Source organism: Zalophus californianus, chromosome 9 (genome assembly GCF_009762305.2).
Source record: "Zalophus californianus isolate mZalCal1 chromosome 9, mZalCal1.pri.v2, whole genome shotgun sequence".
NCBI classification, from domain to species: Eukaryota; Metazoa; Chordata; class Mammalia; order Carnivora; family Otariidae; genus Zalophus; species Zalophus californianus.
The window spans coordinates 82,702,900-82,727,981 of record NC_045603.1 but is presented as its reverse complement, the minus strand read 5'-3'; the positions used below and the strand labels follow the sequence as shown (position 1 = coordinate 82,727,981).

At 35.8% G+C, this 25,082-nt stretch overlaps 1 protein-coding gene across 17 annotated transcripts in view; it reads right to left on the bottom strand.

Moving 5' to 3' along the window:
- Positions 1-25,082, bottom strand: part of SOX5 (SRY-box transcription factor 5) — a 1,040,220-nt gene that overhangs the window by 290,471 nt on the left and 724,667 nt on the right. For all 17 annotated transcript variants that reach the window (XM_027594377.1, XM_035729355.1, XM_027594379.1 and 14 more), the window contains one exon: positions 17,180-17,390. In XM_027594377.1, coding sequence (XP_027450178.1) covers positions 17,180-17,390 — 211 coding nt within the window. The remainder of the gene's footprint in view (positions 1-17,179; positions 17,391-25,082) is intronic.

Genomic DNA, 25,082 nt, shown 5'->3' with positions numbered 1-25,082 from the left:
TCTCTACATGTGAGTTGCACGCCCACATGAACAAAGAAGAGTGTATAGGTTAATGGATGGATCCTTTTACTTCCCAGATAGAATAGGAGGGAAGGAAGAAAAGTTGGAAAACAATAGTTAGATTTTTGGAGTTGTCCAATCCTTTCCATTCGAGAAGGAACAAAATCAATTTTACAGACTATGTCCTGCCAGGGAAATCTTTTACCCAATAACTTGCCATGGTTATTTGGAAATTTATGAAACTATAACTCCAAATTCTTTAACATTTATGAGTTTATTACTTTATTTTTCAAATTGTTTCCAGTGTTGGCTTTATTCATTTGCTCTCCCCCCTCCATGTATGTGTGTATACATCTATATCTATATATGTCAAGTGGAAATATTCTGAATTAATTTTTCTGTTTCTATTTTCTAAAATACAAAAATAAATCCAAATAATACACATGAATTGTGACTAAAATCCAAACTCAGTGATCAGGGTGTTAAGAGTTTACCTCACTTACGACATTAAATACACAAACGAAAAAGCTAGTGTTAGGTCAGCCTGAGACATTTCAGTGTTTTGAGCTTACTCTTCATAAAAGTTTGCTTCCAAATGTCCGTGACGGTCTTCCCTAGAGCTAAGGGAAAAGCCTAGCATAAATGAAAACAGCCTAAGTGCAAAAAATATCAGAATAGAGATGAACTTTTTGTATAAACTTTAATATGTAATATATATAACTTAATCTATTGCCTCATAAGTGATTTTTACATGATATGTAGATGACCTTGGAAATAGTTAATTGAAAAGACAGAGGAATAAAAGTTGGCTTTCAAATTCAGGACAGAAAAGGAAGGGCATTCATTCTGAATTTCACATATGATCTTCCCCTCAGTCGTCAAAAGTTCATCATCCCAAAATGGGAGCAGAGAGCACAATCTGGTATCCAAAGTTTATCATCACGTAAGATGGACTGTCTTAATCAATCCAAATGTCCAGGTCATATGCTCATTCTGGTTTGCCCTCGCCTCACTGCTCCCTCACCATCTTGGTTATACTTGTCCTCAACACGAAGGGTAGTTAAGGAAGGCACACTGGGAGTCCTTGAGGTCTCAGAACTCTGGGAGCAGGTGGCAAAGGAAACTCTGAGTGAGCTCTCCACTAACTCTAGTGCTGTCCGTGCCTTCCCTGTAAGCAACTCCTATTAAAAGAAAAGACCAAGCATCCACTAGAACAAAACCAAGCAGGCCTATTTAATTAGGGCATTTGCTTGATATCCACTTCTTCATGTTAAACACACAGCCACACAGGCCTAGGAGGTCTGATTAATTTTAATATGCACAGTCGTGACAAGTGCCTCAAGGGTAGCTGAGTGAAAAACACATACATGGGCAAATACAGAAAATCCTCCAGCTAGCCTAGTCTGAGAAATCAGTTTCAGAAAAATGCTGTGTCTGTTCCCCAGATTAGAGTGTTACTATTCAGCAAGGGCCTGAACCTTTAATGTGAGGGAAAAGAGGGCTCAGAAACAGGTGGCTGGCTCTTCCCTCTTGAATAAATGATATCTCCAAAAGCTGTGGCACATAAGCAACAAGGAGGGCTGGCACATTCCGCTGATGTTTATTTCTAAATGTACAGCCTGGGTCAATGGGTCTTTTTTTAAGTGATCCATGTATTAAAAATGAAAGTCTGGAACTGACAGTTTTAGTTAAGGTCAAGAAAAACAGGGCTACCATATTTATCTGAAAGGTTTAGAAAATATTAAAAACATTTGGGCAAAGAGATGTTGGAATGGATTATTTATAGAGTCCTCTCAGTAGACAAATTCACCTATGAGCAGGAATCAAATAGAACCCTTATATTCACAGACAGACACCTGAAAAAACAATGCTGGCTTGATTGTTCTCAGAAAGATGAACATTAAGGACATAATATTGAGTATCATTTCAAAATACTAACAAACGTTCAAGTTCTAGTTAAAAAGAAAAACAGAAGTTTTCTTGGCCAAATTGGTTTCTTGTGCACACGTTCGTGGATCTCAGCTCAAGGATCCACTGCTTTATAGAAAGAAGACCCCAAAGGTAAGCCCTGAGCCTTTATTTACGATCCAAGTCAGAAGGTCTCACAAGAAAGTATAAATTAATTTCTTAGAACACTTAATGAAATCAAAACTATCAAGATAAACCGCTAGGACGGATACCACTTGAATAGGAGGGAACAGTGAACAAGTTTCACTTTAGTGTTGAAAACTTACAAGGCTTCAAACTCAGCTAACTGTACTAAAGGTAAAACACTTATTCCTGAAGAAATAGGCTCTGCGGCATTCGAGGGCGTCTTCTTGTCCTGACCTTTAAAAAATAAACTCTTTTCTTTATCATCGTTTCATGAGTGTCGATTTCCATACAGCGGGGCCTTTGAAAAGGGTGCCTGGAGGTGAGACTCTAGCTTGCTCAACAAGAAGAGAGACATTTTCCAGCGACAGACTGCAGAGATGAACACACAGCCACAATGCATTAGGAGTAGCCTCCAACAGCAGTGGGAGTGTGAGGAACAAAACTTAAAAGGGCTCAACTGAAAAGTACCCTTGTTTGTCCTTCAGTGGAACAGCACTTACAAAGCCTCTTCAACATGTACTTTGTCAAAAGGACAGTGAGTAACTAAACAAAAGCAACTCAAACCTCTGCCAATTAAAGTATCTTTAAGCTTTTTCCTGGATCCGCTCACTTTTTATTTTTCCCACCTCATCAAATGTGGTTTTAAAACAAGAGTGAATTTCAAAGTGTCCTCTTCTTTGCACAATTTGCTTTGGAATTGTGAATTTAGGGAAGTCAATCTCCATAATTTCCTCAGGAAAAAATAGTAATTAAAAAGTTGGTAAAATTAGGAGGCAATTCCGCATTTCTATTTCAACTTGTCTGTTAATGTAATATGCTTCAATTTAATTTCTAAAGGGGCTGCTCAACAACAGACATTTAAATTGTAAGAACCGGCATTGCAATTTATAATGTAAACTCAAATATCAAACATGCAGTGCCTGTAGGGATGTTCACAAGGCCAAATATCACGTGCCAGGGGCCTTTTCCATAGAATGGTTACAGGCAATGCCGTAGCATCACAGATGAAAGCACACTGCTTATAATATCTACTTTCAGACCCCTCCAATAAGTGTTAGAACGGGGGAAAGCCTTATACCATGTAGAGGATCTAATGGTTCTATATGTCAACATATTTGTAATAAAAGTTAAAAGGGCATTAACATAATTATTTCTGGTGGAAAAAAGAGCATAACTGTCACAGAGGGGGCAATCAACGAAAGTAAATTATTTTCAATAGGTGTGACTGATGCAAATATCAAAACGATACATTACAAAACAATATCCATATATATTTTAAAGTTTTAAGAGAGTATAATTCATGACCAACAATTTTACATATACTTTTCGTTTTATAAGCGTCTTATTTACGGACTTAAAAGCTGTCCAACCCAATCCTGCAAATGCTACAAATGGAGTTAAATGAAAGGTAATTTGTTTTTTTGTTTTGTTTTGTTTGTTTTGTTTTGTATTTGCCACTGAGAATTTGCATTGCATTGCACAGTGTCAGGGTGATATCCACTTAAGTTTCTCCACCCAAGAAACAATCTTTCCCATTTTGTCTCCCGGAGAGAGAGACAGCAACACAGAGAAAATGAAAATGAAAATCTCAGTATCTCCTTCACCCACTGATGGTCTGTAGTCTACAGATGACTCTGAGAGTAAAGGCTTGAAGTATGTCACAATATATACTTTTTCCAACCCATCCCACTGTTTTTGATTAGTTCTCACAAGAAGAAAACTCTTTTTGTGAAGTCTGTACTAAAAGCAATGAACTGTTTCATGTAAAGTAACACTGGGTGATTTTGGTAATAGGTTGTGCCTTTAGGGTCTTATAAATTGTGAGCAAAGATTTTCTGAAGTTCAGAGAAAAGAAGCTCCAGTTGTGTAAATAATGACAAAGTTTAGTTCTAGTAGAAATGAAATTTCACAAATAAATGCAGTTCCTTACACACAAAGAGTACACTCATCATGGCACAACAATTTTGGAGGTGTGGGCGTCACACTCTAAGAAGGAAGAACACTGACAGATAAGATGCTAAATAAAACCAAGCATATGTGGGATCTGAAAGGAGGACTACACACACGCACACATGCACACACAAAAGGAATGTAAAGAAAAAAGCATAAAGGGGGAGGAAAGGAAGAATAAATAAACCACATAAAAGAAAACGAAAATCTTAGAAAATTATGAAACTTTGGCCAAGGGAGTCCTCACTTAGAATCTGTCTTCAGCACACATTCACATTTATTGTAGAAATAAAACAAGTCTGCAAACGCCATGTTAAAATGCCTCTCCTCATTTTATGTTGGTTACAGTTTGCAACTTCATCCATATCAATTTAGAAAAATCTTTCTTTCTTTTCGAACAGTAATTCTCGAGGTAGAAAATGGCCTACCCACAATTTATTTAGGGAAATTTATATAAATAAAATCAAAGCAACTACCTCTCCCAGGATTTTTATGAAGGCTGGATTTGTTGTTTTTGTTGTCAACTACATATCCTAAATTTCCAGAATTCTGCAGGTCTGAATCCTATTTTTTTCAGTACATAAAAGCATCCTGGGAAAGCAACACTGGAAACTATATAATGTTTCCAGCATGCCTAAAGTAACTAATGTTTCTAACCAGACAAGATGTGATAACGACAATAACTGGTACAATTCCAAGTCGGTTATAATTCATGAAGTACTTTCATATGCATTACCTCATTTGTTTCCTTCAACAACCCTCTGATGAAAGTAGGGCAGTCAGCGTTGCGAACTGAAGGCAGATATGCATTATATTAACACAGTCATTATAGCAACTTAAAGGCAAGAAAATATAATGTTTTTACAATTAAAATAATACGGTAGATGTTCAGTTTTATGCAAGAAATTCTTATTTAAAATTTTAAAAATGCATCCTGATTCTTGGGTTTGGAAATTCTACCCTTGAGGTAACATGCTAAAGTTGGAAGACTGGAGGGACCAGGGAAGGTGTTGAAAGGCATCCGTCATTTTTCTTTCACCAAAGCCCTCTAACATGAACTATGTGTGGGGAGGGGGAATAGGGTTGTGGAACAGAAGATCCGAAATTAAGCTGCCCCCATCTTGAGCCTATCATAAGAAATAAGAACTCTCTCTCCCATGCCAATTCCATACACTTAGAAAAGGTGCTGGTCTCCATTGTGCCGACACACAAAGAACCAGTTTTAGTTTTGAATTGTGGAAAATTATTCATAGATCAATCCAGTTCACTTTTCACTTTGCCTACAGGGTGGGGGAGAATTATTGTCTATGGCCACTAATGCATAAATAACACCGACATATTTCCTTAGAGAAATGTGAAACATTAGAGCCATTTAAAAGATTAACGTGAATATAAAGTTTTCATTCTGTGTGTATCTTAGTTTTCTATCCTGGAGTTTAAAATATCTAGTTTTGTGACATAAGACAAAACTTTAACCTCTAAGTCACAGAGAGAACGGAAAGTAACGATCTCAAAGATTAAATAATGAGGAGAAGTTTGGAGAAGACAGGATGATGAGATGAATAGGGAGGTCAAAGAAGAGTCCGAGTAGGATATGAAGAAAAGAGAATGTTAAAACCGGAGGAAAAAGACAAATAAAGCCAAAAAGCCCCTCAGTTTTTAGGGGAGTGTTAGTTAGCAAAGGCTGCAACATGTCAATCAGTAGTTACCTGTCCTACACAGTTAAGATAAACAATCACCTATTATGCATCAAGCCCATTAAGAAACAGACAGGCGCAGGTAATTAAACTAAGGACCTTCATTCACGCACTCTTGTGGAAGACAGGAGGGAAGTACACAATAGTGATAACGGGGGAAGAACTAATATAGGTGTGACTTAATGCCAACAGTGTAGACTAAGCCAAATTCCGACAAAAGTGTTCAGAGAAGGTGTTGAGCCTTAAAGGGGAATAAAATACACCGGGTAGCTAAGACAGGGAATGACCTGCTAGACAGAAGAAACCACATATGAAAAAGTAGAGTAGTATTAAAAACACAGTGTTGAGAGAACCGCATGCAGTTTGCTAAGATAGCATAAGAACATGTGCCTTAGAAAAGTGGTGAAAATAACATCAAGGGACAAAAGGGGTTGAGTCAGACTATATATGGTCTTATATTCAAGGCCAAGTAGTTTGGTGGAGGATGGTAATTTTGTTCCAATTCTAGTTCCTCCACATAGTAAGAACATAAGCAAGGTACCGAGCTTCTGGGGGCTCCTGGGTGGCTCAGGAGGTTAAGCGTCTGATTCTCGATTTCGGTTCAGGTCATGATCTCAGAGTCCTGGGATCGAGCCTCTTTTCTTTTCTCTTTTCTCATTCTCTTTTCCTCTCCCTCCTCTCCCTCCCTCCCTCCCTCTCTCTCAAAAAAAAAAATAAATAAATAAAAAATAAAGTTACTAAGCCCGATGCTAACCTCAGAGTTTTTGAGGATTAAATGAAGTAGCTCACACAATATCTGGCAGAAGAGTCCTATCTTTGTTAAGGTCTTTGCTCTCCCATCCCCAAGACAGCCATGGGGCAACGCTCAGGAAGTAAAAGCATCCTTTCAACAAATATTCTGAATATTTACTGTGTGCACTACCCTCACCTTTAAAGAGTTTAATGTAGGGGATGAACTGACAAATATATGGACAATTATATTGCAGCACAGTTAGGGTCACAATGGAGGCAAATAACAGTACTTAAAAGATGACAAAGTTAAAAACAGTGAGTACTCTTTCTAACAACTGAGACTTGGAGAGAAGAGGAACAGAACTACACACAGACGTGATGGGAATCGAGAAAAAATCTGTTTCGTTTGTTGTGTTTCTAGAAGGAACAGACGTAAATTTCCCTATAAGTTGAAATGGCCATTGCAAAGAGATACTGAACACAGCACTGATGTTAATATAGAAAAGTTAAAGTAAGAGGGCTGCTATAATATTGTATCTAAAAGAATTCTAAGTGAGGTATTTAAAGTCTCATCAAGGTAAAAATTATTCTCACCTGTGCTGTTAATGACCCAAAATTTGAATGAAAATCAAGTTAAGGTCTGAGTCTGACCCAATAAACTTAAATGCTGATCTATATTTATAGATCATCCCTAGCTACTGGAACTTGGGAACTCAGGGCTTCTGTGGATACCTATCTATCTTGGCTTTATTAGGTAAATTAAGATATCTCGTTGCCTCAGATTGGATCAAACTTAAGGAACAGTGAAATACTCTTCAAAACCAAGATAGTAACTTTATTTCTAAAAGACCAAGAAAAGGAGAAAAAAGAATGAATGTATGTTGCAACTGAACAAGAAAACAAAGGAACCTGTGCCGTAAGATGTGGACTGGATTCTCATTTGGCTTTAACACCAACTGCTGTGGGATCTCAGGCACATCTCTGCCTCCATCAGTCTTTGGCTCGCTCGCTCGCTCTCTCTCTGTCTCTCTGTCTCTGTCTCTCTCAAAAATGAGGGTAGACATATCCTAAAATATGTCTACATTTCATTCCAATTCCGAATTTCTATTATTCGACAACTATTTTGCTCCCAGACATAATAAAACCTACAAGTTTTTATTAAGATACTCTCCAAGGCATTTTTTTTTTTTTTTTTTTTTTTTTAGCACTTTAAACTCAAAACAGTTCAAACTGAGCTGATCTTCAATTAAAACTTTCTGGAAATTTGATCACCACTGAGGCATCAGGAACTTACTTTGGCAGATAATTATTAAGTACTACTTTATTGTTTCATATTTCAAAGGAATTTAGGCACACATGGGCTAAAGAGTAACATTAAACTATTACTGGCAAAATTCCTAATTGGAAGAAACAGTATAACTAGTGGTTAACAGCATGGATTATAGTTTAAGTTGACTTCAGTTTGAATAATGACCCTGATACTTAGTCACACTGTGACATATTTAATCATGTTTTCTCATCTGAAAATGGAGATGATAAGAATAAGAATATTTAGTTCATGTAAGTGGCACTTCCTGAAATTGGGACGGCTATACATAGCAGCCTTAGCTATAAGGTTTATGTAGAGATTAAATGAAGTGTTTCATATAAATTATGTAACACTACAGTTAACACATGATATGCACTTAATATATGTTACATTTCCCCCACCAATACATCATTATTTAATCAATGTTTTGATGCAGGCATTACGTGTCCCATACTATAATATTAAACCTTGTTATTCTTAACCTCTGATAGTTAAAGACTAACTGATAGAGCTTAGGTATTACCAAGTATAATGTACCTACATTGCATAGGGCAGATATTTTGAGCTGTGAATTTACTATGAAGTTTGGCATTCCATGTTGGTTAAGAGACACTGGACAAATGAGTCTTTCATGCCAGACTTTTTTGAATAACGATAGGCAACAATTCTGATGGTGGAAAAAGATACAAATGAAAATGCATTAATATATTTTTCTCCTATTTATAACTTTTGAAATATCCTAATTGCTTGAAAAACTAAGCTAGTTGGAATAAAAGAGAGCCATTTTTTCTTCAATTCATAAGCAAATCTAATTTTCTTTCTAACCATTTCACCTATGTGGCCTCCTTTTGTATGACACACCATTCTCTTCTAACTTCTGAATTTTTGTTAGTTTGCTGTTGGCAGGGATAAGGTCGGAAATAATAAAGATTTTCTACTGAAATCTGCTTTCCCCCCTCAATGAGAGGAAGCAAAGGCATGAATATGGCACCCTCGTAATGATTTAGCTGGGGCTTAATGAAATTTTCATTACAACCTGCTGTTCATTTTAATGGCCTTTGAAAAACAATGGAAAAAATAGCTTGGGGGAAGAAAGGATTTTTCTGTGGCATATATTTGTGAGCTTAACATTTAGTTCCATTCACCCCTCTCTGATCGCCTCATCCCCATATTGCTCTTCTCATCACAAAGGTGTTACCATGTTTTGTAGTTTTTGAGTATAAGTTCTGCAGTTCTTTTGTTAAATTTTATCCCTATTTTATTCTTTTGATGCTATAATACATCACAGAGCTATGATCATTTTTTGTACTATATACAGTGTCATTGTCCTAATGCTTAGATGCCATTCTCATGCCCAACCACACCGTATGATTTAATGGAGTATTTAAAGCCAATGTAACTTTCTACTTACTGTTGGGACTTTTACACACCTGCCTGGATGTATTTCCCCATTTTTCTCCTCTTTGCAGTTAAATAAACTATTGTCAACATTCTATTGATTTTCTGCTTTTCTGTATTTTTTCTTAACATCACTTTATTGAAATACATAAATTGCTGCTTGACATATCTCTCAATTGTTGCAGTCATTAAATAAACATTCTTGTCATAGCAAATTTATCAATAAAAGTGAGTGCATTTACATTTCTGTGTACTCGAAGCACATGTCTAGGAATCTTGTGTACATAAACATAAATGCATCTTATGGTTCTGTTTGTATATAAAGTATCTTTCTGGAACTCAGGCTTTTACATGTTAGCCATGTTCAATTTATATTCCTGTCTTCCATCAAGACTATCTCTGTATTTTCTCAATGTCTTTATATTATTCACTAGCAAGTCACTCTTGAGCTGAGCTTTTAATATATCCATAGGAGGCAAAGTACAAAAAAACTTGTGGGAAATACAATAATGAAAACAGTATAATGTCCACATTTAACAGTGATGTTTCTTCATGTCAACTCTTCCTGTTGTGGATGCTCTATGTCTGTCTGCTCTTCTGCTTGTGTACCTGTTGCTAGATATTATACTTTTCTCCTAAGTTCCAGTACATCTAAATGGGAGGCACTGCCTGCTGTCTTCTTTCCTTTTGGGAGTTATTCATTTAGAGCTGTCCTGTCATGTACCTCCAAATTTAGAGTCTGTGCAACTACTTGGAAGCCAACACGACACACTGGAGAAATACCAAGGTCACATACCAAATTTCCATGGAGAACATCATCTAAAGGTAACCCCCCCAAAAAGAAACCCAAACTACTTTGTAGTCCAATATGTAGCACTACAGTGATAGTTCTTCCTATACCTTAGATCTGGACCACAAACACATCTCCAACAAAAATTAAACAATAACATGTGAGGGAAACACTTCCCAACTCATTCTATGAATCCAGCATTATCTTATTGGAAAAATCAGATAAAGACATTGCATTTAAAAAAAAACCACTACAGGACAATATCTCTCAGGAACATGGATGCTACAATCCTTAATGAAATACTGGCAAATTGAATCCAATATTACATATATTATAAACCACAACTAAGTGGAATTTACCCAGTTTGCAAGGTTGTTCAACATTCAAAAATCTCATCATATGAGCACACTAAAGGAGCTAGAGAGTATTATGCTAAGCAAAATAAGTCAGTCAGAGAAAGACAAACGCCATATGATTTCACTCATATGTAGAATTTAAGAAACAAAACAAATAAGTAAAGGGAAAAAAAATAGAGGCAAACCAAGAAACATACTCTTAACTAGAAAGAATAAACTGATAGTTACCAGAGCAGAGGTGGGTCAGGGATGGATTAAATAGGTGATGGGGATGAAGGAGTGCACTTGCTGTGATGAGCACTGGGTAATTGTATGGAAGTGTAGAATCACTATATTGTACACCTGAAACTAATATTATGCCATATGTCAACTAACTGGAATTTAAAATAAAAACTTAGAAGAGTACATCATATCAAGAGATGAAAACTTTTGACAAATTTTAACAGCTATTCATGGTGAAAACTCTCAGCAAACTAGAAATAGAAGGGAATTTCCTCAACTTGATAAAGAACATCTACATAAACCCTACAGCTAATATATTTAATGATGATAACTTGAAGCTTTCTCCTTACAATCAAGAACAAGGCAAAGATGTCCTGTTTTACCACTTTCTTATTCAACACTGTACTGGAGAAGCCAGCTAATGCAATAAGAGAAGAAAAGGAAATAAAAAGTATATATCTTGTGAATGAAGAAATAAAACTATCTTCATTCACAGATAATAGGATTGTCTATACAGAAAATGTAAACAATACACAAAAACTGGAGATAATAACCAAGTAGAGCAAGGTCACAGGATACAAGGTTAATATGCAAAGGCCAACTCCTTCCCTTTATACGAGCAATGAACAATTGGAATTTGAAATTAAAAATACAATATAATGAGGGGCGCCTGGGTGGTACACTCTTGGTTTCAGCTCAGGTTGTGATCTAGGTTCGTGAGATCGAGCCCCAAGTCAGGTTCCATGCTCGGTGCGGATTCTGCTTAAGACTCTTGCTCCCTATCCCTCTGCCCCTCCCCACCATGCTCTCTCTCTCTCTCTCTCTCTCTCTCAAATAAACAAATAAATACATCATTTTAATAAAATACAATATAATGAAAATGCTGTGCATAAATGTAATAAAATATGTACAGGATCTATACACAGAAAACTATGAAACTCAAAAGAAATCAAAGAAAATCTTAACAAATAGAGAAATATTTTGTGTTCATGGATAGAAAGACTGAATACTCTTAAGATGTCAGTTCTTCCCAACTTCCCAGGACGTAATTGTGTAGATATCAAGATTAATCCTGAAGTCTACAGGGAAAGGCAAAAGAGCCAGGGTAACCAACATAACACTGAAGTAAAAGGACAAAGTGGGAGGAGTGACACTACCCAGCTTTCAAGTGATAGCAATTAAGACAGCAAGGTGTTGGAAAAAAGAATAGACAAATTGATCAGTGGAACGGAACACAGAGGACAGAAATAGACCCACACAGATACAGTCAACTAATCTTTGGTGAAGGAACAAAGGAAATTCAATGGAAATATGATAGTCTTTTCAACAAATGGTACTAGAACAACTGGACATCTTATCTACAAAAACACAAATTAGAACTTAACCTTAAACCTTTTTAGAACTTAAACCTTTTACAGAACTTAAACCTTTTGCAAAAATTAACCCAAAACAGATCACAGACCTAAATTGTAAAATGCAAAACTACACAACTTCTAGAAAATAACAGCAGAGAAAATCTAAATGGCATTGGGCTAGGCAATGTATGCTTAGCTACAACATCAAAAGTATGATCAAAGCAAGAAAAGAGGTAAGTTGGACTTTATTAAAATTAAAACACGCTCTGCAAAAGAAAATGTTAAAAGAAAAAAAAAAATACAAGCCACAACTTGAAAGAGAATATTGGCAAAACACATACCTGATAAAGGACTTGCATCCAAAATACACAAAAAACTCTTAAAACTCAACAATTAAAAAAACCCTCAATTAATAAATGAGCAAACGATGTAAACAGACACAAAGATATACAAATGGCAAAGACACATATGAAAAGATGCTCCACATTATATGTCATCAGGAACAACAAATTAAAACAATGCGATGCCACTACAAACCAATCTGAATGGATAAAATCCAAAAAACTGACAATATCAAATGCTTGTGAGGATACGGAGCAATAAGAACTTACGTTTGTTGCTGCTGGGAATGCAAAATCTCACAGCCACTTTGGAAGACAGCTTGGCAGTTTTGTTTTGTTTTGTTTTGTTTTGTTTTTTTTTCATAAAACTAAGCATAATCTTACCATACATTCACACTCCTAGGTATTTACCCAGCTGAGTTGGAAACTTATGTCTACACAAAAACCTTCACATAAATATTTATAAAAGCTTTATTCTTAATAACTAAAAACTTGAAACAACTAAGATGTCCTTTGATAGGTGAATGGATAAACTGTGATACCTTCATACAATGGGACTTTATTCAGTACTAAAAAGAAATGAGCCATGAACAGACATGAAGGAAACTTCAATGCACATTGATATGTTAAAGAAGCCAGTTTGAAAGACTACATGCTGTATGATTCCAATGATATGACATTCTGGAAAAGGCAAAACTACAGAGATAGTAGAAAGATCAACGACTGCCTGGAATTCTAGGGAAAGAGGGAGGGATGAATAAATGAAGCACAGGGGATTTTTAAGGTTATCAAACAATTGTTGTGAATGATACCACAATGGTGGATAAGTGGCAATGTGCATTTGTCAAAAAATGTAGAAATGTACAACATAAAGCTTGAGTCTTGATGTAAGAAGATTCTGTAAGATAATTGAGTAATTTGAGAGATGCTGGGAAAAACTACAGAAAGAATTTAATCATATTACAAATATATGGAAAAGCCTCACTGAATAGGGTGGAGGAAAAATTACCTAAGTAATTTTGGAAATGAATGGAATCTGTAAAAATAAGGCAAAAAGAGCTGCATGTAAGTACTATACCCTATTGATAAAGATGTTTCCCATGGTATTATCAGTTAAGAATTCTGATACTCGTTTGCATATGCAAACAATGAATTATGGAACACTACATCAAAAACTAATGATGTAATGTATGGTGATTAACATAACATAATAAAAAAGATATTATTGTATATAAAATTTTATATCCTGCCTTTTCTCTTAGCATTTGACCATGAACATTTTCCCACTGAATAAAAGTCATTTCTAAAACATCACTAAAAAAAAAAAGAAAGAATTCTGATACTGTTGTACATATACACTGGAATTGAACAATAAGTAAATGGATGGCGGATGGTCAGGTCAAGGTTACTCATAGTTGGGGTGGGAATATACACATCGACAAGGAATGAGGCTGGAATGATCCATGCGGAAATAGTTGCAGACAGTAGTAAGAACTCATGTTTAGCTGAATATATAGACAACTAGACATAGAAATATTTATAGATATGTATGTATACAGGCTAGTACACACATATATTTCTTCATTTTGTCAGGTAAGAGGCCCTAAAATAAATAATGCCTTACGAGCAAAGAGCACACTTTCTATCCAGATCTTTCTTTCTTTTTTTTTTTAATTTTATTTATTTATTTGACAGAGACAGAGAGAGAGATAGAGTACAAGCAGGGAGAGAGGTCAAAGGGAGAAGCAGACTCCCCGCTGAGCAGGGAGCCCAATGCAGGACTCGATCCCAGGACCCTGGGATCATGACCTGAGCCGAAGGCAGATGCTTAACTGACAAAGCCACCCAGGTGTCACTCAGATCTGGCTTTCTAATACCTTTCTCCAATAAAAGGAACCAGGGCTTCTTAGAGAAATGACTGATTCTCAAACCAGGGCATGAGATACACAACACGAGTCTGCAGCACCTTACAGTGCCAGAAAGTAAGAAGCGCTCAAGAAAAGTTACCCACCATCACTGTGGTATGTGCTATGGTGAGTGCTGTGAATTGTGTAAGACTGTTGAATCACAGACCTGTACCTCTGAAACAAATAATACATTACATGTTAAAAAAAAAAAGAAGAAGATAGCAGGAAGGGAAAAATGAAAGGAGGGAATTGGAGGGGGAGACGAACCATGAGAGACTATGGACTCCTGGAAACAAACTGAGGGTTCTAGAGGGGAGGGGGGTGGGGGATGGGTTAGCCTGGTGATGGGTATTAAAGAGGGCACGTACTGAAGGGAGCCCTGGGTGTTATACGCAAACAATGAATCATGGAACACTACATCAAAGACTAAATGATGTAATGTATGGTGACTAACATAATAAAAAAAAAAATGACACAGAAGTCAATAGAAAGAGCTTCCAATGGCCAAAGCTGAAGCAATTTGAGCAACAAAATAAAGTAGAATTGGATTATAAGTCAAAGTATAAAATATCCATGCTGTACATACTGATATAAATAAATGATTGAATAAATTAATAAATGATGGAGAAGAGATAAATCTCCTATGCAGAAGAATTCCAAATAAATTATGTAGAAACTCTGCTCTAAAGGAGGGGGAACATATCTCCCCACTCCTTAAACGTGGGTTGCACATAGCACCTTCCTTCCAAAGAGTATGGTATGGAAACGGGGCAGGGAGTAACTTTACAGTGGAGTACTCTGACAAACGCTGTATCAGCCAGGTGATCAAGGTCAACATCAAATTCATAAGTCATATAGAAAATACATACCCTTGATATGATGTGACAAAAAGGTGCTTTACCTAGTGATCTTCCTCCCCAAACCTATAACCCCAGGTTAGTCAAGAGAAAACCACCAGATAAATACCAATAGAGGGACATTCTACAATATACCTGAACGGTATTCCTCAAAACTTTCAAGGTTATCAGAAACAAAAACAGTCTGAGAAACTGTCACAGCCAAAAGGAACCCAAGGAGACAAGACAACTAAATGGAACATGTTATCCTCGATGACATACTAGAACAGAAAAAGCACACTTGGGGAAGACTAATGAAATATGAATAAACTATGGACTTTAGTTAATGATAATGTGTGATAATATAAAAGATACAAAATAATTTTAAAAGCATAAAATTAATCAGGCAAAATGAACAGAATATGTAAAACTAAAGACAAGAAAGAAATTCATCATAAGGTTAAGTTGTTGTATCAGAAAGCTACAAATTTAAGCAATTTTTACTTTCCTTTCAATTTTTATGGTTTTTTAAACAATTCTTAAATAAGAAGATAGTATTTTTAATATCAAGAAAAAAATCCAGCACATTAAAAAAATTGTCTAGGTCCTCCTCAAAACCCCATTTTTATCTCCACGTGGATGAAAGCCAAAAGTCTTTGGCTGACTAGATTATCTCTAAAATTCTTTCCAACTGTAAGATCATGTGAATTACATAAATTATAAGTAAAACCCATGTCCCAGCTATGCATCTGGTAGGGACCTAGAAATATTTAATTACCATATGACTCCCAAATATATTGGTTAACATACATTTTGTGCCATATATACTCATAATTTGCTAGTGTCCTAACAACAGACTAGAAATGAGCCCAACCCAGTGTTACATAGTATAGATGCAGTATATTTTTGGTGTAAAATATATCTTTTTATGTCACTATTTTTTGTTTGTTTTAAATTTCCATCTGACTTTTAAATAGGAGGCATGTTCTTATGTGCAATGTGGCATACAAACTTAGGAAGAATACAGGTTTAAGTAGGAGGTAGAAAACATCTGTAACATAAAGCGTGACTATCAGTTATGCATACATTCTATAATGGGCATTAGTTGTTTGTTTACTTGATTTATTTTTTTAAAGATTTTCATCTATTTATTTGAGAGAGAGAGAGAGAGAGAGCACGCTCAGAGGGAGAGTGAGAGGGAGAAGCCTACTCCCTGCTGAGCAGAGAGCCCTATGCAGGGCTGGATCCCAGGACCCTGAGATAATGACCTGAGCCAAAGGCAGAGGCTTCACCAACTGAGTCACCCAGGTGCGCCTGTTTCTTTGCTTTCATTTTTTTTTAATTTTATTATGTTATGTTAGTCACCATACAGTACATCATTAGTTTTTGATGTAGTGTTCCATGATTCATTGTTTGCATATAACACCCAGTTCTCCATGCAATACATGCCCTCCTTAATATCCATCATTGGGTGAACCCATCCCCACCCCTTACCCCTCTAAAGCCCTCAGTTTGTTTCTCGGAGTCCATAGTCTCTCATGGTTCGTTTGCTTTCATTTTAACAGTATTTCATGTGCATATCACCCATAGGCTACTATCAGTAACTATTGAAGAGATTTAGAAGATGAAATCTTAAAAGAAAGGCATCCTGGAAGTTGAACAAAATGGGAACTTCAGCATGGCTAACTGAATTAGAGAATCAATAATTTTTAAATATAGAATAGGTCTAACCATATTAATTTTGGACTATACAAGAAATGGACTGAACTAAGGGAGCATAAAATGCATTCATGTATAAATAAGGCTATACACAATTTAATCAAGTTGTAAAATGGCCTTGGGGACAAAAACTGGAGATGAACAACTAGCTTGCAGATATTTGGGATGTAGGTGGTACCTATTCTGGGCTCCACTGTCACATTCTATTCTTGAATCTTTAAGTTTTACTCAACCACAACTTACCCATGTGTGAAAATGAGGAAGACATCACAACAGAAATTAATGATTAAAAAATTGGGACAGACATATTGAAATGTTTCTGAAAAAAATAAAAACCTTTCCATCTTCATAGCATTAGGTTTCCATTTTGTCCAATTTAGCTTTGAGTATACGTCAAAAAACAACTATAAGTTAAAATCCGACTATTAAAATCAGGAGATGGCAAGCACTTTGTTTCCTTTTCTAGCCTTTACCTTCTGGCTCATTTTTGATGAGCTCTTCCATTTTCCTCTGCTTCAAGGTGTCAACAACATCAGCTAAGCTGCCTTTGCGCCGTTCGGGAGTTCCTAGGGCCGTGCTGGACAAGGACTCACCACTCTGCCTCCCACCTTCTTCTGCCTTCTGAGGTGAGGTAGATGAGTTGTGTGGGGCAAATGAAGACATAACTTTATTGCCATCAACTTCCTGAAAGAGAAAGCAAAGGAAAAAAATTGTTTAAAATTCAGTGTTTTTTTTAAATTGCTTATGTGGCTTATTTAGCTAAAACATGAAAAAGTGAAATGTCACTCTGCAAGAGTAAGATAAATAAAGAAATTTTTTTAAAAAAAAGAATGCATTAACTTTATGGGCTGGCACAGAGTGAGTCAAAGATCAATTCATAGAAGAAATAAAAATATGGAGGCTCTCTCCCTTAGACTGAGAACAAATGGTAATAAGCCTTATACAAAGCCTACATTGATCAGATGTAGTTTTCTGCTTTTCTTTGAAAGTCTTAGATTTTCCTATGGCCATTAACTGCACTAGTCATCTGGCTTAAACTTCCTCATGATATTGTAATATTTAAACAAGCAACATTATGCACTTCACTTTTCATTTTAAATAGCTGCCTCTTCTTGATGGTTGCTCCTAATTAAAGCAGGGTCCGTTTTTTAGTTCTCCACTTCCCTCTCATGCTTTTAAGAAAGCATCAGCCACACAGGTTATTTTGACATCAGATAGGAATATTGAAAGCTTATTTCTGCTGATGCCAAAGGTATTTCCAATTCCATTTGTTACCCCAAGCATTGTTTCTGTCAATATTCTTCCGGATTTTGCTCTTTAAGCCCCACATGCCCTCTAAAATAAAGTTCCTTGCAATCTTTCCCTCTTCATAATTGCATATGTGTATGAAAAGAATTTATTCTATAATCCTAAAATTTAAACACACATTTGGTGTTCTTTTGTCATTATTTTCCCCACAATTTCTCGACCAACTCTAGTTATCTAATATTTGGGGTATCTTTTGTATAAAAGGCACTAAATTGATTTTTCAGACATCTGTGAGAGGAATGATATTGAAATTATTAAAAAATTAATTTTCTTACTTAAAGGTTTTCTTTTTATAATCTCTTACTTCTATAATCCTTTGACTTCCCACAAAGCAGATTTCTTCTTAAAAATACAGTTGTATCCTGGGTGCCTGGGTGGTTCAGTTGATTAAGCGTCTGCCTTCGGCTCAGGTCATGATCCCAGGGTCCTGGGATCGAGTCCCGTATCAGGCACCCTGATCAGCGGAGAGCCTGCTTCTCCCTCTGTTCCCCTGCCTCCTCTTGTGTTTTTCCTCTCTCTCTCACAAAAAAATAAAATCTTAAAAAAATAAATAAAATCGTATCCTAAGATCTTTGAGGAAGTAATTAGTCTCTCTGTAAGTTACTTCTTAATTCTATAGTATTAAAAGTTTCCATTAAAATAGGGGCGCCTGGGTGGCTCAGTTGGTTAAGCGACTGCCTTCGGCTCAGGTCATGATCCTGGAGTCCCAGGATCGAGTCCCGCATCGGGCTCCCTGCTCAGCAGGGAGTCTGCTTCTCCCTCTGACCCTCTTCCCTCTCGTGCTCTCTCTATCTCATTCTCTCTCTCAAATAAATAAATAAAATCTTTAAAAAAAAAGTTTCCATTAAAATACATTTGAATGTATGCACATCTAATATTCAGGATAATAGGTTATATCCCTGTTTAAACATTTCTTCTCTAAGATGTATTAATAGGATCTCCTAACCCCAGAAAAGTGACGGATCACACTGATTTGATATCTAATGTTTTTAAGATTATTTCTAATATATTTGACTAGGTTAAAAATATACTAAAAAGACTTGATAAAGCTGTCATTTTAATTTTTAAAAACAGATTAAAAATAGAGATGTCCACACAAACATAATCATAATCTGTTCATATGATTTTTTTGTTCATGGACAATAGTGAATACAAGGACATTAGCCACAGTGCAAGTGTCAGTTTGTTGGGTGGTGCTAGGTAATGTGGAAAAAGTCAAAGTAAAAAATGTGTGCAAACAGAATCTTCAAAATTATAATTCTACACCGAAAATGGTTTCCATTTCTTACAAACATTACAGAATATGCAGAAAACATTACTATGTCTTGAATGAATATTCTATAGACAATACATTCAAAGATGAATCTTAGCTTATTATATACTTGAATTTGGAAATCAATATGCATAATGTAATCATTACAAACCCCTGCAGGCTAAGTGAAGATACACTTCTAGAATTATTTATTTAAAATCCATACATAAATACAAGCAAACCCATAAACACACACACACAGACACACACACACACACACATCCCTGACAAGAGCTATCACAAACCCATTCAGTAAACTAAGGAATGTTTTTATGAATGGCCCATAATACACATTAGCTCAGTTCCATGTTCAAAACAGAATATAGCAAAACCTCTGTATTTTTTTCCACAGATCTTTCTTCTCACTATTTCCAGGGTCAGAGCAGAAAAACCCAATGTTGAACATTTCTATTCTATACTCTGTTTTTACATTATATGATGACAAACTTAACAAACAAGAATTTGGCAGCTGAACTTCATTTTCCATAATTAAAAATTACATATATCTTTGTATAGCAACTTCAGTAGAGGGAAGGACACCCAAATTGTATACAATCACATCTATTAAAAATCAGAAAATATTTCAAAATCAAGTAAGATAAAATAACATCCCATCTTGTATGTCTCAAATTTTCTACACCTTGCAAAAGACAAAGACATATTTTAAAGAGTTTAACATCATTTCCCAAGTATTCTAAACTCAGTTACCACAACAGTATTAAAAATTATCACACAATTTCATGCAAAAATATTTTATCTTATTGCTATTTCACCTGTCTGATTACATTTCAGCCTCTAGTACTGTTAATCCCTTTAACAGTTTTATGTAGTTAACAGATGTTTCAGTGTGGGACTCCATTGTTCATTTGCATGGTGAAGAGCTTGTTAAAAAATGTTGGCACAGTCTTCAGTCAAGAAAGTCCTACAGTTTTCCATTTCTTCCCTGGATTGCATTTACCATGTCTAAAATAATGACTGCATTTTCCTCTCCACTTTGCTGGTAGTAGATCCAGAGAATCTACTAACAGAAGTATTGGTGGTCCAAGCCAGCAAAATATATTTCATCAAGTTTTGTGAATGCTAAAGGCAAGCTTCAGTATTTTGCCATAGAGCTCTCACAACTATGATATTTGATTTCTAAGGTCTAATGATAAAAGAGGGTTCTAAACTTTTAGAACAAAGTTGATAATCTTCCTCTGTTACACTTGAAAAAGCTTTACTTAATCCTGCCCCCCTTTTTCACTTTTGCAACCTTAAGACAAAGGAAGAGATCTGCCTTGTATATCTATCTTTATTTAAATAACTTTTTAAAAAATGCATTCTTAAACTGGGAGAAGTCACTCTGAAAACAGTATGCAGTTTCCTCAAAAAGTTAAAAATAGACCTACCCTATGACCCAGCAATTGCACTACTAAGTATCTACCCAAAGGATACAAAAAATACTGAGTCAAAGGGGCACATGTTTACAGCAGCATTATCAACAATGGCCAAACTATGGAGCTATGGGAAGAGCCCAAATGTCCATCAACTAATGATTGGATAAAGAAGATGTGGTAGGGCGCCTGGGTGGCTCAGTTGGTTCAGCGACTGCCTTCGGCTCGGGTCATGATCCTGGAGTCCCGGGATCGAGTCCCGCATCGGGCTCCCTGCTCAGCGGGGAGTCTGCTTCTCCCTCTGACCCTCTTCCCTCTCGTGCTCTCTATCTCTCATTCTCTCTCTCTCTCAAATAAATAAATAAAATCTTTAAAAAAAAAAGAAGATGTGGTAGATATATAAAATGGAATATTACTTAGTCATCAAAAAGAATGAAATCTTGCCATTTGCAATGAAGTGGATGGAGCTAGAGTGTATTATGCCAAGCAAAATAAGTCAGTCTCAGAAAGAAAAATACCATATGATTTCACTGATATGTAGAATTTAAGAAATGAAACATGAACATGGCAGAAAAAAAAGAGAAAGGCAAACGAATTCTCTACTATAGAAAACAAACTGAGGGTTGCTGAGGTGAGGTGGGGGGATGGGTTAAATAGGTGATGGGTATTAAAGAGTGCACTTGTGATAAACAGTGTTATATATAAGTGATGAATCATTAAATTCTACTCCTGAAACTACCATTACACTATATGTTAACTAACTAGAATTTAAATAAAAAATTGAAACAAAAAAATGCATTCTTGTTAATTCGTTCTAAAAATAGCACTTGGCTATGAATACTTTGAGACATATTTCAACATTAATATTCAAATTTTAGTTTAGATAACATGGTGATTAAGAAGAATTAATTCATTTGAAAAAAAGAGGTTATATGTGACTCAACCAGATATATATTCATTGTCCAAATGACATTTCATCCTTGACTTCTGGTCTCAAGAAATACATTACCATATTTGCTTTTCAGTCCTATAAACTCAAGTTAAATTAATACAGGGTAGTAAGAACATTACATTTAATAGTCTGTCTATCCAACTATAATTGGTAAGAATAATAGCCAATATTTACTGAGTACTTTGTGTCAGGCACTGTTTAAAGTGTGTTATATGCATTAATTCAGTTAATTCTCCTGGCAAGCCTAATTATGATTTGCACTTCGTAGCTGGAGAAACTGAGGGACGTGGAGTGAAGTAAATGCTTGAGATTGTGTGATTAATAAAAGAGTAGATAATCAACCACAACCTGTTGGGCACCAGAGCCCTCAACCACAGTGCTAATACTACCTCTCTTTAAAAACAACAACAACAGGGGATGCCTGGTATCTCAGTTGGTTAAGAGTCTGCCTTCTGCTCAGGTCATGATCCTAGTGTCCTGGGATTGAGACCTGCATCAGGCTCCCTACTCAGTAGGGAGTCTGCTTTTCCCTCTCCTTCTGCCTCTCCCCCCGCTTGTGGTGTCTCTCTCTCTCTCTCTCTCTCTCTCACATAAATAAATAAAATCTTTAACAACAACAACAAATACCTAAGTATGTCAATGTTATAGGTGAACAAGATACACTGTCATCTGCTTAATAATTGTGAAAATGAGAGAGTTTTGCCCCAATATGTCCAACTCCTAAAAAAAAAATTATGTAAGTGCATTGAAATGAACTAATCCAACTATATTCTAGACTGTCTCCATCTAAATATCCACTGGTGAGGCCCCTGGGTGGCTCAGTTGTTTAAGCGACTGCCTAAGGCTCAGGTCATGATCCCGGGGTCCTGGGATTGAGCCCTGCATCGGGCTCCCTGCTCATCGGGGAGCTTGCTTCTCCCTCCCCCTCTGCCTGCCACTCCCCCCGCTTGTGTGCTCTCTCTTTGTCAAATAAATAAATAAACTCATAAATAAACTCATAAGTAAATAATAAATATCCACTGTTTTATGCCATATTCAAAATAAAGAACCTTAAAATTTAAGTAATTATTTAAACCAAACATACAGATTTGATCTCTAAGTGACTATTCAAAATCATGATGCTCAGTCATTTATGACTTTTTAACCTATCTTTTTTTATTTTAAAGATTTTATTTTTAAGCAATCTCTACACTCAACATGGTTCTCAAGCCCACGACCCAGGTTGCACATCACACATTCCACTGACTGAGTCAGCCAGGTGCTCCTTCATCTATCTTTATAAAATGTGTGGGCATGTCTAGCATCCTTTCTAATACAACAAAGTTTTGAACTTAGAAAAAAAAAAGCAGTGCAGAAAGTTTGGAGTATCTTTAACTAGAGTCTCATTAATGCAAGTTTGTGAATTGCACAGAAGTAGAATATAATGAACTACAGATACATACAGAAAATGCTTTAGTGCTGAACAAGTTTTAACATGATCACATTCTTCTAATAATGCATTGTTAATATTCTAATAAATACCAACAGGGCAAGGCAAAATAAAGTTTGAAAAATATCTTGAAAGCCATATTATTTGGCTGAAATGGGTAAAGGTGGGCAAATGTCCAGTTATAAAATAATTAAGTCTTGGACAGGTAATGTGCAGCATGGTGACTACGGTTAATAATACTGTTTGTGCATCTGAAAGTTGCTAAGAAGGTAGATCTAGGAAGTTCTCATCACAAGAAAAAAATTAGCTTTGTCACTATGTGTGGTGATGGATGTTAACAAGACTAACTGTGATCATTTCACATTATATACAAATATTGAAACATTACATTGTACAACTGAAACTAGTAAGATGTTATATGTCATATCTCAATTCAAAAAAGCTGTATTATTTGGTCATTCCTTAAATTCTTTAAAAAAATGGGTAAAAATATATGGTATCACAAATGTTGCTTTTGAAACTAAATTGCACGATATGTCACCTACTCTGTTAAGTTAGGAGATGCCAAATTTCATTTAGTACTAGAAAACAATACATGATGATTGTGTAAAGTTTTATTGATTATGGTAATCTTTCATAAAAATTCTGCATGATACCCTAAACCAGGAATCCTTTTGGATTCTAGATCCTTTAATAGCTATAGATGTCTCTCAAACAGATATGCACAAACATACAGGGAGACACGCACCCATGCAATTGCACACACAATTACACATACAGTTCTACAGAGTTAATTTTCTACCTTCATAGTTCCAAAGTGAACTTCCTCCATGAAATCCCCTAGGAACTTTTTTTTTAAAGATTGTATTTATTTATTTGAGAGAGAGTAAAAGCAAAAGAGGTCACAGAGGGAGAAACAGTCTCACCGCTGAGTGGAACTCGATCCCAGGACCCTGAGACCATGACCTGAGCTGAAGGCAGACGCTTAACCAATTGAGCCACCCAGGCGCCTCTCCCCTAGGAACTCTTATAAACCACAGATTCCAGGTTAAGAAGCTCTGACCGAAATGTATATCTTCCCAGAATTGTACTATAAACTCATCAATATATACAATTGGATGATTTTTAAGATGACCAGTTAATACTTGGAAAAAAAGAGCCTCAAGCTATAGATTTCATTGATGCTTTATTCAGATAAACTTAGCTAAAGGTATATATGTTAATAAATTAAACTTTTACTGCTCCTACGATAAGCATTTAGCAAGAAATCAGTATTTTAATTATACTTTAAAGAATAATAAGCACGTTGAGGAAGAGAATGCATTACTAATGGCAATCACTGTCTTCTTACTCAGTTAATCACCTTGTGATAATGCACACATAAATTTGAAATGGAAAGCAGAACAAATTGCTAACTTTTATAAATGAATATTTTTAAAAAGCATAACAGTTCAATTTTCAACTACGAATTTTCCTAAAAACAGAAGGTAAACATATGAAGGTTACACTGAGGCAAAAATCAACCCTTAAAATGCTCAATAGAGAACACTAAAGGTCTTTCTTTGGTTAATATGATCAAATTCAGTATTCTGGGAACAGGATATGGTCAGTTCCCAAGATCTATAAAACAAAAGTAAGCACTTACAGAGAGATCTCTGAAGGCTGTCTGTGATACTTGTGATTACTGCTGGTGTTAAAGCTATCCAATTTAAAATCTTTTCTAAACTTTTGCTTAAAAAAAAAAAGCTGCCTGATGTATACTTAAGTCCAGAGGTTCACAAAATGAAAACTGACAGAGGCACTTCTGTGTGGGCTATTTTTATAGTTACCTACAGAGACAGAGCTTATCAGAACTTCTCACCTTTCTATACTAGAAAAAGCCACTGATAATAATACCTTTGTAAAATGTATTGAATTTAATAAAATCAACTATTCTTAATGTTTAAGTACAAGATAGTAGATTAATTGAGATTCCAGATTTTAGATGAGTAGTTCATAAATT